The 12,528-nt window shown below is 51.5% G+C and overlaps 1 protein-coding gene and 1 pseudogene across 1 annotated transcript; one reads left to right on the forward strand and one right to left on the reverse strand.

Moving 5' to 3' along the window:
• Nucleotides 1-12,528, reverse strand: part of LOC131586340 (zinc finger protein 850-like) — a 268,528-nt pseudogene that overhangs the window by 115,297 nt on the left and 140,703 nt on the right.
• On the forward strand, nt 7,734-8,655 carry LOC131586231 (olfactory receptor 14J1-like). The gene has a single exon (XM_058853125.1). It carries the CDS (start codon nt 7,738-7,740, stop codon nt 8,653-8,655), a length of 918 nt encoding a protein of 305 aa, XP_058709108.1. The 5' UTR covers nt 7,734-7,737.

Raw genomic sequence — 12,528 nt, forward strand, 5'->3', positions numbered from 1 at the left:
AAGGCAGGAGACTGGGAGCAGGAGGATCCAATCCCAGCCCCAGATATTGTCAAATGTTTATGTGTAAAACACTGGACAGGTGGAATTGAACCATAATGCAGTTTGTCCAACAGGATTAACGATAGAACACCAGATGTATTTCTATAAATACAGCTGTGATTAATTCTGATCATGATTAGACAGGAGGATTTATTTACACTACAGAGTAAACATAAAATAGAGTTATTTACTCCAGAGTAGAGGAACTATAACAATTATTAGACTATAGTGCTCTAGGAAGCAATTTTGAAGTAAACAGGGCCTTGCTGGAGTTGTTTGAGCCCATTCCAGGCACAGCCTCCTGCTCCAGCAGGAACTGCCTTTCCTGTGCCATGGCCAGGGCAGATCCCGCTGCAGGAAAAGCCCCAGGCCAGCCCCAACCCAGGGAAGGGCTCGGGCACAAGTGCAGAGTGCCGTGCTGGGAGCTGTGCCAGGGACAGCCTGAGGCACCAAAGGCACCTTGGCAGCAGCAGCTGCTTCCAGGCCATGGCCAGAAGGCTCCCTTGGCACCCTGGCCTGGTGGCCAGCACTGCAGAGCTGCTGCTTCAGGGCTCATTTCTGGCTGGGCTCTGAAAAGCCACTGCTGCTCCAGGAGCCTGACTGGGAAGCAATTGGCCCCAGCACCCTGGGGACAAGATAATAATGAAACAACTCTTCATGCCAGCAGAGACAAGGCAGGGGCAGAGGAAAGGGGAGAGCCAGGCCCAGGGGACATGGCTGCAATGGTGATGGCTGTGAGGTCAGTGCCACTGCAGCAGCCTGGCTGGCCCTCACAGACATTCTGGCCAGGAGCACTGTGAGAGCTCCCAGCACATCAGAGAACCCACACAACAGGAATTCCATCCTTGGGGCGGGGAGGGGCTTTCACTGTGTCAGGTGGCACAGAGATCCTGCTCTTGGAGCAATCCTGGTATGAGGCATCCATTTGTCTGCAAAAGCAGCTGCAGTTTTGTGCCACTCTGATTGTACAATATTTCCTCCTTCTAAAAACAACCAAATCCACTCTAGTTCACTTTAAAGATATTCATCCTTGTTCTGTCACTGCAAGATTTGTGAGAAAATAACTTTGACCAGTGTTCCCATTTTCACAGACCATGGAGAAGACCCAAAAATCTCTCAGGATCAGGTTTGGAGGCCTCATCACATAAGCAGCAGGTAGAGGCTGAGGGCCCTGAGCCTGAGGCCAGCAGGGGACAAGTGACCCTGGCAGCCCTGGGGCCTCATTGCCTCCTTGTCCCTGCTCAGCAGCCTGGCAGGGGCCGCCCCATGGTGCTGCCCTTGGCATTGCACATCCCCACATGCCAGTGCCCCGGGAAGAGCCCTGAGCAATGAGGGAGGGACAGCATCTGCCTTGCCAGGGGCTGGGGCTCAGCCCTTGGCCCTTGGCATTCCTGAAACACATCCAGCTTTGCTCAGCACCACAGACACCTTTCCCTTGCTTGTCCCCAGCTGCCATCAGGGCCTCCAGTCTTCTGCTCTGCCTGGAACCTGGGGACGCTTTCTCACTCGTGTCTCTCATTTCAACTACAAGAAACTTCAGTGTTTCTGTCTGTGTTTGAGTTCTTGAGAAGTTTCTGGAGCACACTCTGAGGGACTGAGTGTGATGCCAAGAGCCCCAAAGGCCCGAGAGGGTGATGAAAGTGCTGGTGCTGTGTCTGTGCTGCTGAGCTGGGCCGGGCTCCTGGCCCAGAGGCAGCTCCTGGCAAGGGCAGCGCTGCAGAGAGACAGCTCTGGCCAGGAGCAGCTCCTGAGCACAGCCCAGCAGGGCTGGGGCCCTGCCAGGGCAGCTCAGGGACACCAGCAGGCCCAGACAGAGCTCCCAGGGGCTCAGCACTGGCAGGGGCTGTGGGATGTGCCAGAGGGGGCTGTGTCACAGCAGCACCTCTGTGGCTGTGTCCTGGAGCCCCAGAGCAGCTGTGATGTCAGAAAGGGGCTGTGTGACAGCTCCGAGTGGGTTGTGTGAGGTCACAGATGGGGCTGTGTGTTGTGGTTTTAAACTACTAACAAAAATTACTTATTTTTTTGTTGTGAGATATGGATTAAAATAAGAGCAAAACAGGCTTAAAACTTAAAAGGAATAAAGACCGTTTATTAACAGACTATTAGAATACTAAAATAAACTTTCAGAAAACCCTTTTACTTCTTACTACTCAATTATTTCTTTGTACACATAACAACATAGAGACAAAAAAAATAGTTTTACAATCTTGGTGGTCAAAAACAGTCTCAATTTTTAGAGTCTTTTCATCAGTCCTTGTAGAGAAACAGAAGTTTTTTCCTGCTAATTCATGGAGTTTCTAGAGTCCACTCCTCCCATCTCACACTATTCTGAAGTGTGCAATGGGTCAAATTTAATCTAGGGATGTTATTTTTAAGGATAAGTGATTCAAAGGTAGAAATCCCCTTCAGTTGTTTCTGTGAGCCTTCCTGGAAAACAGCCATCTCTTTGGTTCTTTTAAGGCTTTAAAATCTTCACTTCACTCGCAAGTTCCAGCAACTCACAGCATTACAACCATCCTTCTTTTCTTTAAAGTCCACACTTTGAATACTCTATTCCTCCCATACTCTAGTCATGAATTAAAGGAGTCTTTAAACTACTGTCCATCTCCATAGCTGTAACAGAAAGACTTTTCAGCAACAAGCATCTTCTTTCTCTCTCTTTCTTATTTAAACTTAACTTTTTTCTTCACTGTTTTTGGTAGTTTTATGATGTCTTACATGTTAATTGTCTCTCTTTCTCTGTCTGTTCTAAGAAAAAGGAGTAATCTGTTGTTTATCTAGGTAGTAAAGGAATTAAAAGAAGAAAGCTACAAAAGTTCATAGTGTCAGGTTTCAGTCTAGCAGCAGACCTTGAAAACTAAACTAAACTGCTAAACTCTGCTTTTCTCTCCTTCCCCCCCCTCCCTGCGGCCTTGTCCCGGGCCTGGGAGGGGGGGGGAAAGCCAAGACGGAGCTTGTTACCTCTCCAGAGCCAGAAACAAAAGAGAGCAAGACAGCTCTGAGTGTACTTCTTAAGGGAGTGTTTACAAGTTGAATTCACTTTTTAATGGTCAGATCTGCTGTCAATTCTTGAAATGACTGATAATTGGTCAGGAAGAAAAACTCCCATCAGTCACCAGTAGCTTCAACTTCCACTTTTTTAACTCAGTCTTAAAGGTGAAGCTACCCCATGACACTGTGACATCACAGAGTTTGTTGTGTGAGGTCACTGAGCTGCTACAGCATCATAGAGGAGATTCTGTGACATCACACAGCTGACTGTGACATCCCAGTGAGGACTGTGACATTAGACATTAGATATATGACATCACAGAGAAGGCTGTGCCATCACTGATTGATTATGTGACATCACAGACCAGACTGTGAAGCCACATGGTTGTGATATGAAATCCTAGTGTAGGCAGTGACATCCCAGAAAAGCCATGTGACATCCCAGGACAGATTGTATGACATCACAGTGCCAACTGTGAGATCATAGAGTGAACTATGAAATCAAAAGTGGCTGTGTGACATTACAGGAGGATATGTGACATCACGAGGTGGTTTTGTGACACGTAAGAGAGGCTGTGACATCACAGAATGGTGGTGTGACATCCAGGGGCAGGTTGTGTGACACCACTGAGTGGGCTGTGACATCCCAGGTGGCTGTGTGACATCTCGAGGTCACTGGGGAGGTCACTCTGCCCCAACCTCCCTCACAGTTTCCCCCAGAGAAGTCCAACGCTGCCCTTGCAGCAACCTGTCTGCACAGAAACACTTCCAGGGCTCTCTGCATTTCCCTTCCCTCACTCTTGCCTCACTCACTCACCTCCCAACAACCCACTTGGTGCTTTCAGCTGCAAGGAGTTCAAAGCTTGTCTGTCCTTCAGCAGCTGCTCTAATTCTGCCTTCAGCCAACTCTGGATTTGTGTTTATTGTAGAACTTCCTGTGTGTCTGAAACATTCCTTGTGTGGTTCTGCCTTGGGGAAGGGGAACCTCCTTGGTGGCACCTTGGGCTTGGCACACACTTGAGGAGGGTGTCTGTTTTCCACAGCGAAACTCAGGAGTTTTAGATTGCTAAAATACAAGAAGGAAAACCCCTCTTTGCCTGAGTGCAGCCAGTTCTGTGAGCAAAGCAGGTCCCAGGTGAGTGAGGAGAGACAGGATGAGGCTGGGGAATGTGGAGCAAGGTTGTCCCCACTGGGTCAGACCTCAAGGCACAGCTTCTCTGACCTGGACAGACCTCCTTAGGAGAGACCCTGGATCAATATCCATCACTGAATGCTGCAATCATCTCTGCTCTAAAGAGAACAGGAATAAAAGACCCCCTTTTAAAATAGGAATTCATATTTCTTAGAAGTTCTTTGAACTATTTCTCCATAATTATTGTAGAAAACTTTCCTAGGAACTGCACCAGACCAGAGGGAAATCAAGGCACAGCCATGGTTTGTTAGGACTTGCTTGATCCTAATGAGCCCCATGGTGCATTTGGAGCTGAGCCCTGGAACCTCAGGGCCTGAGAGGAGATTGCACAAACCTTTCCAAGAGTCCAAGTCAGTGGAAAAGCCCAAAGTTTCTTGACGCAGTAATGGGTGCCACTGAGGTCCATCCCCAACACAGAATCCTCATGGACTCCTTGGAGGAGAGAACTGGAGGCCAGGATTGCACAAAAACCTCCCAGAGAGTCAGTGTGGGAAGGAAAATCCAAAGTAGCTGAAAAAGCCTGAGTATCTCAAAGTATTGATGAGCCCCATTGAGTGTCAATGCAAAGCTCCCAAGGGACTCGTTAAAGCAGATAATTGGGGCCCTGATTGCACAAACTTCTCAGAGACTCAGGGTGGGAAGGAAAAAGGAAAGTACCTTAAGAACCTGAAGTACCTTGAAGCATTAATGAGCCCCACTGAGTGTTGTTACTGACAAAGCCTCTCAAGGGACTAATTACAGCAGATAATTGGAGGCCAGGATTGCACAAAGCTCTCAGAGACTCCAAGGCAAAAGCCAAAGTCCTTTGAAAAAGCTGCAGTCCCTGGGAGCATGAAGGAGCCCCCCAGGGCCATTCCTGAGCAAGGCTCCCCAGGGACTCCTTCCAGCAGATCCCTGAGGCCACTGGCATGTGGGCTAGGGGGGATGCTGAGGGCAGGCCAAGGGGGTGACAGTGGCCAGCCTTGCTGGGGCTGTGCCAGGAGGCCCCAGGGCCTCAGGACAAGGTGTCTCCTCACAGCCCTTGCTGGCACAGCATTGGCTGCTGTGGCCCAGGGCACCAAGACTTGGCTTCTCTTTGTCCCCAGCTGTCATCAGTGCCTCCAATTCTCTGCTCTGCCTGGGGCCTGGGGACACTTTCTCAGTCACGTCCCTCAGTGGGACCCATTAAAAGTGAAAGAAACTTTAGAGTTGGATTCTGACTTGGAGTTCTTGAGAGGTTTCTTCCCCTCCCTCTCAGGGACTGATGTTCAGGGCCTCAGCACGAAGCCCCAAGAGGCTCATTAAAGTCCTGCTGCTGTGTCTGTGCTGCTGAGCTGGGCCAGGCTCCTGGCACAGAGGCAGCTCCTGGAAACCAAGAAGAGCTTCAAAAGCACATTTCTCTTGCTGAGCAGCTCTTCTGCCAGCCCAGCAGGGCTGGGGCACTGCCTGCAGCCACCCTGGGCACAGCCCAGAGGCCCAGAGAGCTTCAATCAGTCAGGGCTGGGAAGGTGCTGAGAAGTGCCTGGGGCAGAATCACTGCCAGCCCTTGACACAGGAAGCCTCTGGCTGCAGGACAATGCAGCTGCAGCTCCTGGAGGCATCTCCTCAAGCTGGAACATGCCAGTGCCTACAGACTCTGTGAGTACAGCTCTGAGTATTTGTGGTGGAGGGGAGGTGAATGCTCATGAAGTTCTGACATGCTGAGTGTTTCTGATCAGTTATAGAATATTTCCAAGACAAGGATTTTGATAAAAATGAGGACATTTCCTAAGACTTTGTATTCAGTTTCCTACTACTGGAGAATGGCAGGGAGGGGTGGATAAATATTAAAGGTATTACAAATTTTGACAAGTGCCTGAGACATCTCAACTGTTACTTTTAGTGATCAGTAGGTTCACAGAAGATTCCTGATGTGCTTTCAGCAATTCTACCCATGAACTGCACCAAGTAAATTACACAGGGAGCATGGCAAGTCAGGGGCTGCATAAAAGGGAAGATTCTGCTTTTTTAATCTAGTGCTCTGGGTTGCCTGGATGGGAAATTGCACATAGATATTCATCTCTCATTTCATTTCTCTATTCAACCTCTGATGACAGCTTGAGATAAATAAAAAAAAAATTCTCAGATCTTAACAAACCAGGCACTGACAGAAATCAGCACAGGGCCTCTTACAGGCAGCATCAGTGTCTCTGTTCCAGCCTCCTCAAGGTTGCTCTGACATTCCCATCAGAGCCTGCAGTGCCAGAGCTGCCCCTGGGCAGTGCCCTGAGCTGGGAGGGCTCTGCAGGGCAGAGCTGAGCACCCAGGGCTGGGCTGGGCTGGGGCAGCACTGGCAGGGACCAGCCCTGGGCACAGGGCAGCAGCTGCTGGCAGGGACAGCTCCAGGCAGCAGAGCCCTGGGCAGGCAGTGGGGGGAAAGTGCCACAAAGCTCTGCTGGGATGTTTAAAGTCTTTTCCCAACCTAACTATTCCATGATTACTTTTATACAGATCCCCATGCCAAGACACAACAAATGTCTCAATGCAAACGCCTGAGGGTGACTGTCCTGCACTGGTGCTGCCTGGCAGGGGCTGGGCAGGGCTGGGCAAGGAAAGGCTTTTCCTCAGGGCCTGGCTCTCTCTCCTTGCCTTGCCCAAGAGCTCCTGGCATTGCTGACAGCTCTCTGGGAATGGCAGCTCCAGGTGCAGGGGCAGGCCCAGCCCTTGAACTCCTCCTGTGCAGGCTGGGCACAACAATGGGATGTCCCAGCTCCCTCTGCCCTGGGGAGCTCTGGGCAGGGCAGGCTGGGAGGCTGGGAATGACCCAACTCTCCTCCAGCAGTGCCATGGACAGGACCCTTGGTGTGTCCTTGGGATGCCACCCAAGCTGTGAGCTGTCTCCAGGGGACACTGGGGACAGGAGTGTCCTTGGCCAGGAGTGGGGCTGAGACTCTGAGAAATGCTGAACCAGTTTGATCTGCTGTGGGTCCCTCTGCACTCAGCTGTGCCAGGCTGATTTTCAGGGGAACACAGTGCCTGCCTTCAGTTTCAGAAAGGGCAGCTGGGGACAGATGGAGCAACAGAGTAGCTCCCCTCACCCTCCACTGAGTTACAGACAATGCTCCTGCATTACACAGTTCTCTCTGATCTCCCTGGGCACAGCAGGAAACCCTAACAAACTGCCTTTGGCCATCACCATTACTGAGCCCTGGGACAGGAGATGCTGCCAAGCTCCTCTGCCTCAGGAGCAGTTTGGGATGATGCAGTCCAACCCCAGGACTGGCCCCTGACCCCGTTCCCATGACCCCACTGCTGCAGAGCAGAGCTGACTCCTCAATGTCCATGGGCAGAGCCCCTTCTCATCACGGCAACGGGGCCAGATCCCAGCAGAGCTCCAGGCACGGGACTGAAGGAAGGGCTCTGAGAAAAGGAAAATGGGGTGGCACAGAGCAGCAGGAGGAGGGCTGGGAGAAGGGACTTGGTCATTATTCAGCAAAGTCTCTCCTGACTTGTCACTGTCTCCTCCTTCAACAGAACTCCATGGCCAGAGTGAAGAAATGTCCAACAGCAGCTCCATCAGCCACTTCCTCCTGCTGGCATTGGCAGACACGCGGCAGCTGCAGCTCCTGCACTTCTGCCTCTTCCTGGGCATCTCCCTGGCTGCCCTCCTGGGCAACGGCCTCATCATCAGCGCCGTAGCCTGCAGCCACCACCTGCACAGCCCCATGTTCTTCTTCCTGCTCAACCTGGCCCTCACTGACCTGGGCTCCATCTACACCACTGTGCCCAAAGCCATGCACAATTCCCTCTGGGACACCAGAGACATCTCCTACACAGGATGTGCTGCACAAGTCTTTTTCTTTCTGTTCTTCATCTCAGCAGAGCTTGCCCTGTTGACCATCATGTGCTACGACCGCTACGTGTCCATCTGCAAACCCCTGCACTATGGGACCCTCCTGGGCAGCAGAGCTTGTGCCCACATGGCAGCAGCTGCCTGGGCCAGTGGCTTTCTCTATTCACTGATGCACACAGCCAATACATTTTCCCTGCCCCTGTGCCTGGGCAATGCCCTGGGCCAGTTCTTCTGTGAAATCCCACAGATCCTCAAGCTCTCCTGTTCACACGCAAACCTCAGGGAACTTGGGCTCATTGCAGTCAGTGTCTGTTTAGCACTTGGCTGTTTTGTGTTCATTGTTTTCTCCTATGTGCAGATCTTCAGGGCTGTGCTGAGGATCCCCTCTGAGCAGGGACGGCACAAAGCCTTTTCCACCTGCCTCCCTCATCTGGTTGTGGTCTCCTTGTTTATCAGCACTGCAGCATTTGCCTACTTGAAGCCCCCCTCCATCTCCTCCACGTCCCTGGATCTGACAGTGTCAGTTCTGTACTCGGTGGTGCCTCCAGCCCTGAACCCCCTCATCTACAGCCTGAGGAACCAGGAGCTCAAGGCTGCAGTGTGGACACTGATGACTGGATGATTTCAGAAACTGCTGGGCAATTCCTGCAAATCACTTGTAATAAAGTGATTTTTAATCACTTGTAAATGACTTGTAATAAAAGTAATCTTGGATACTTCTTGTTGGTTTGGTTGGGTTTTTTCCATTTTTTTGGTTTTCTCATAGTGTCTGCAAAGAAATGTCATTGTTGGTGCCATTTCTCATTTTGTTTCCCTCCACCTTCCCTGTGGACACAGGCTGTGTCAATGAGGGGCTGTGCTCTTGGTGGCTGTAAAGGAATTAAAGGATCTCCCAGCAAAGTCTTCTCCAGAGATCCCCCTTTTGTTCCCTTCTCTGGAGCTGCAGCAGCAGTGTCTGTGTGCAGAGCTGGGGTCAGATCAGTGCTGGCACAGCAGCTGTGCCCAGGAGCAGCAGCACTTGGTGTTGCCAGTGCTGCTCCCGTGCCACTGCCCCGCTGCCCTCCTGGCCCTGGTGTTGCTGCAGGGCCTGAGTGCTCTCGGAGCCAGGCACAGCCCTGGGGGTGGCTGTCGCCCTGAAAACTCAGCTTCTGAGCTTGCTGACATAGTTTTCTAAAGACTTTCCCAGGACAGTAATTGTAAACATAGATATGTGTACATTCTTTCTGTTACACGTCTTGTGATGGGCATCTCTCATGGCCAGTGCAGTGAGAAAGTGTTATCCTGACCATCCAATCCCTGGCCATGGTCAGAAACCTATAAATCCTGGGAGGAAAAATAAACTCTCTCTTTCCTTCACCACACCTCGACCTGTGTCCGTGTGATCTATTCATCTTCAGCAGCAACAGGTGGCAGTGCCGGGGCTGCAGCAGGGACAGGCCATGGGCACTGCTGGGGCAGCGCTGACGCCTCAGGGCAGGGCCTGGGGGCTCCAGGCTCCTTGCCCAGGCTCTCTCAAGAACACGCCCAGGCCAAAGCTCAGCACAGAAAACCCCCGTGAGCAGCCCCAAGGTGGCCGTGGGCAGGCTGGGGGCAAACAGCATGGCTGGGGCTCTGCAAGGTCCCTGGGGGAGATGGGAAGGAGCAGCAGAGCAGGGGCTGATCCATCCCCACTGTGCTGGACACCCCAGGGCAGTGTCCCAGAGCGTCCTCATGGAGCTGCCAACAACATCCCCCCTGTGCAGCCCTGGCCTCTCCCCCAGCTCAGAGAGGTGCCGCATCCTTGCAGGCACAGACACGGCAGCACTGGCTCAGGAGCCCCTGTTTGCACTGCCCAGAGCAGGCGTCAGCACCCCCATGGTGCTGCTGTGGGGAGATGAACCTGAGGGAGCACAAATGCCATCAGCCCCTGGGGCCAGGAAGGGCTGGGGGACGGGAGGGAAACCACTCAGGTTTGTCGTGGCCTCTGAAGTCACAGAGAAAATTTGTTTCCATGAGCTGTGAGTTTCCTGTGCCACTGCAGATGTTGGTGCTCAGGACCAGGAAATCCCAACACTCTGAATTGCGCTTGGGAGAGATTCGTGGAACTGCCAGGATGACGAGGGCTGGAATGCTGGTAGAAAAGCCTGCACTTTAATTAACCCAATTTCCTATGGAAAATAATCCAGGAATTTCCTTGGAAAAGCAAGGACATGTTTTTTTAGGAGGTGTCATAGGCACTCCCAGACTGGGGGACTCCCTAACCCATCCTTTCCGGATTGAGGAATGGAAGTTCCTGGGATGAGCCAGGATTAACAAACACCTCCCTCAGGTGTGTGTTCCAGGATTTTTCTAGGTTTTCCCAGCCCAGGTGAGCCATGTGCAGCATTCCAAAGGGATTGGTTAAAACCAGGAAGGATTTTGTTCCCCATGGGAATAAAACTGGCTCCAAAACCCTCCCAGAAAGGCCAAATCCCAATTTTAGCAGCTTTTTCCACCTCCACTGGGTGAACAAAAACTGCTGGGCATGGTGTCACCCACCAACTGGTCCTTCGGGAGATCTTCTCCTCGTTCCCCAGGTGGTCCTAGGAGGGTCCCGGTGTCCCCTTGGATAGCCCTTGCTAAAACGCGAGGAGGTTTCCTCAGGGAAGTGACAGACCCGAGAGTGACTTGCTTTCTGCAGCTGGTGCTGCAGGAGACGCTTCTCCCGGGATCCAGGGAACCAGGGAACCGCTGGCAGAGCTCCCTGTTGGGGCACCACTTGTCGCAGCGAGCGGAGGTGGTCAGGGTGCCGCGACCTTCCCAGGGAAGCGTCTCCTGTGGCATTTCCCCTGGGCGCACAGGCACGCTTGCCTTGCCCCCGTGATTCAGCTGTGGGCCCTTCAAAGGGCTTTTGGAATGGCCGCTGTTCCTCGGGTGCTGCCAAAGAAAAGAGACGGGAGGCACCGTGTGGGGTTCCAAGGAGGTCTTTATTCTTCTCTCCAGAAGGGTCCCAGAGACAACAACTGGCCTGGGCTCAGTGAGAGCAGGGATTATATAGGAAAAGCAGGGGGTGGGGTGGAGCAACAGGGACAATGGTCAGAGGATTCAGGGGTGGAACAAGGGGGAAGGGCCAACAGGGTAAAAATAATATGCATACAGGGGGAAAGACATGTTGGGAACCACTTAACCTGTGGCTGTAAAAATAAAAGCTCCCCATCGAGGCCTTTAGACTCTGGGGGAGAGTGGTAAGTGAAAGCCTCCTATGGGCTCTTCCTCCAGGGGAGAGTGGCTACAGTATTGGCTGCTTCCTTGGCCCCCACAGTTCCCAGTATCTAGTTAACATCTCATAGTTCTTTGCATCATTTGGGCCCAAGAAAGGGTTTACAATAGGAAACAACTGGTCCACTGTACCTTGTAAGGCTCCACTAGCAATTTCTCCCTGCACATGTGCTCTGACCATCTTCATCACCAACTCTTTATCTGTTTTCCTTAGTGCTGTCATCATGAAATCACCTCAGTCTGGGTCTCGGTTCTTGACTATTAACTCAAATTTTTTGCCACTTTGCTAGGGTTTTCTCTATAATTATGAACTTCTTCCTGCCAGTTATTCAGGTCACCAGTAGAAAAGGGGATCTTCACCCACACAGCTTCTCCTGTGGGACCCACTTCTTGCCTTAAGGGGGTGACTAAAGGCAAAGCTTTCTTGGTTTTATTCCTTGTACATGTTGCCACTGGCATCCCCAAACTTGTCCCCTCACCAGGATTATTCATCTCATTCTCACTTTCATTTAATTGAGGGAGAGGAGTGGTTGCTTGAGGGGGAAGGTAGAGCTGGCCTGGAATAACTCGGCTGTGAGTCTTGGACGTCTATAACAGCGTCTTCCTCGCACTTTTTTGCCAATTTCAAACATCTCTGCCCTAAACTACACGCTGAACAACATCTCTTTATTTTCCACTTGTTACCTCTTTCCAAAGGAAGGACCAAAGTCTCCTGGGGGTCCAAATCAAAGCCATATTCTTGGTGCCACTCAGGTTTATTCTTCAGGGTAAAAAAAAGTGTCTGCACATATCACTTGGTCTTATTTGTCTTCTTTTCTTAAAAATAACATCAACTGTAACAGTGGATGATCATTTAAAGTTCCATTAGGCAGTCCATTTTCACCACCTTCTAATTTTTACCAAGCCTACCGTTGGTTACAGTATTTAATCAGATCACTTTGCTTCAAAAAATGACCCTCTGGGATTCCTCCCAAGTCTTTCTAATGTGCTAAAATACATTCTAGTGGACTGTTCGTGCCTTGGCCCAGATGTTCCTTGTCTGTGTCACACCCTGTGCGGGTTTGGAATGGCCACCAGCCGGGATGTGTCCCAAGGAGGCCGTGCCAGCTTCTGTGCAAGGCCCCGTTCCCTTCCTGCTGCGGCTGCGTTGGCAGCCCTGGGGGCTCCTTCTGCTGCCCTGAGCCTGCAGAGCAGGGCAGCGTTTGCTGATGGTTTGAGGTGTTCCTAAAGATCCTGTCAGGCTGTCTTAGACACTTTG

This window comes from Poecile atricapillus, chromosome 19 (genome assembly GCF_030490865.1).
Source record: "Poecile atricapillus isolate bPoeAtr1 chromosome 19, bPoeAtr1.hap1, whole genome shotgun sequence".
Taxonomy (NCBI): Eukaryota; Metazoa; Chordata; class Aves; order Passeriformes; family Paridae; genus Poecile; species Poecile atricapillus.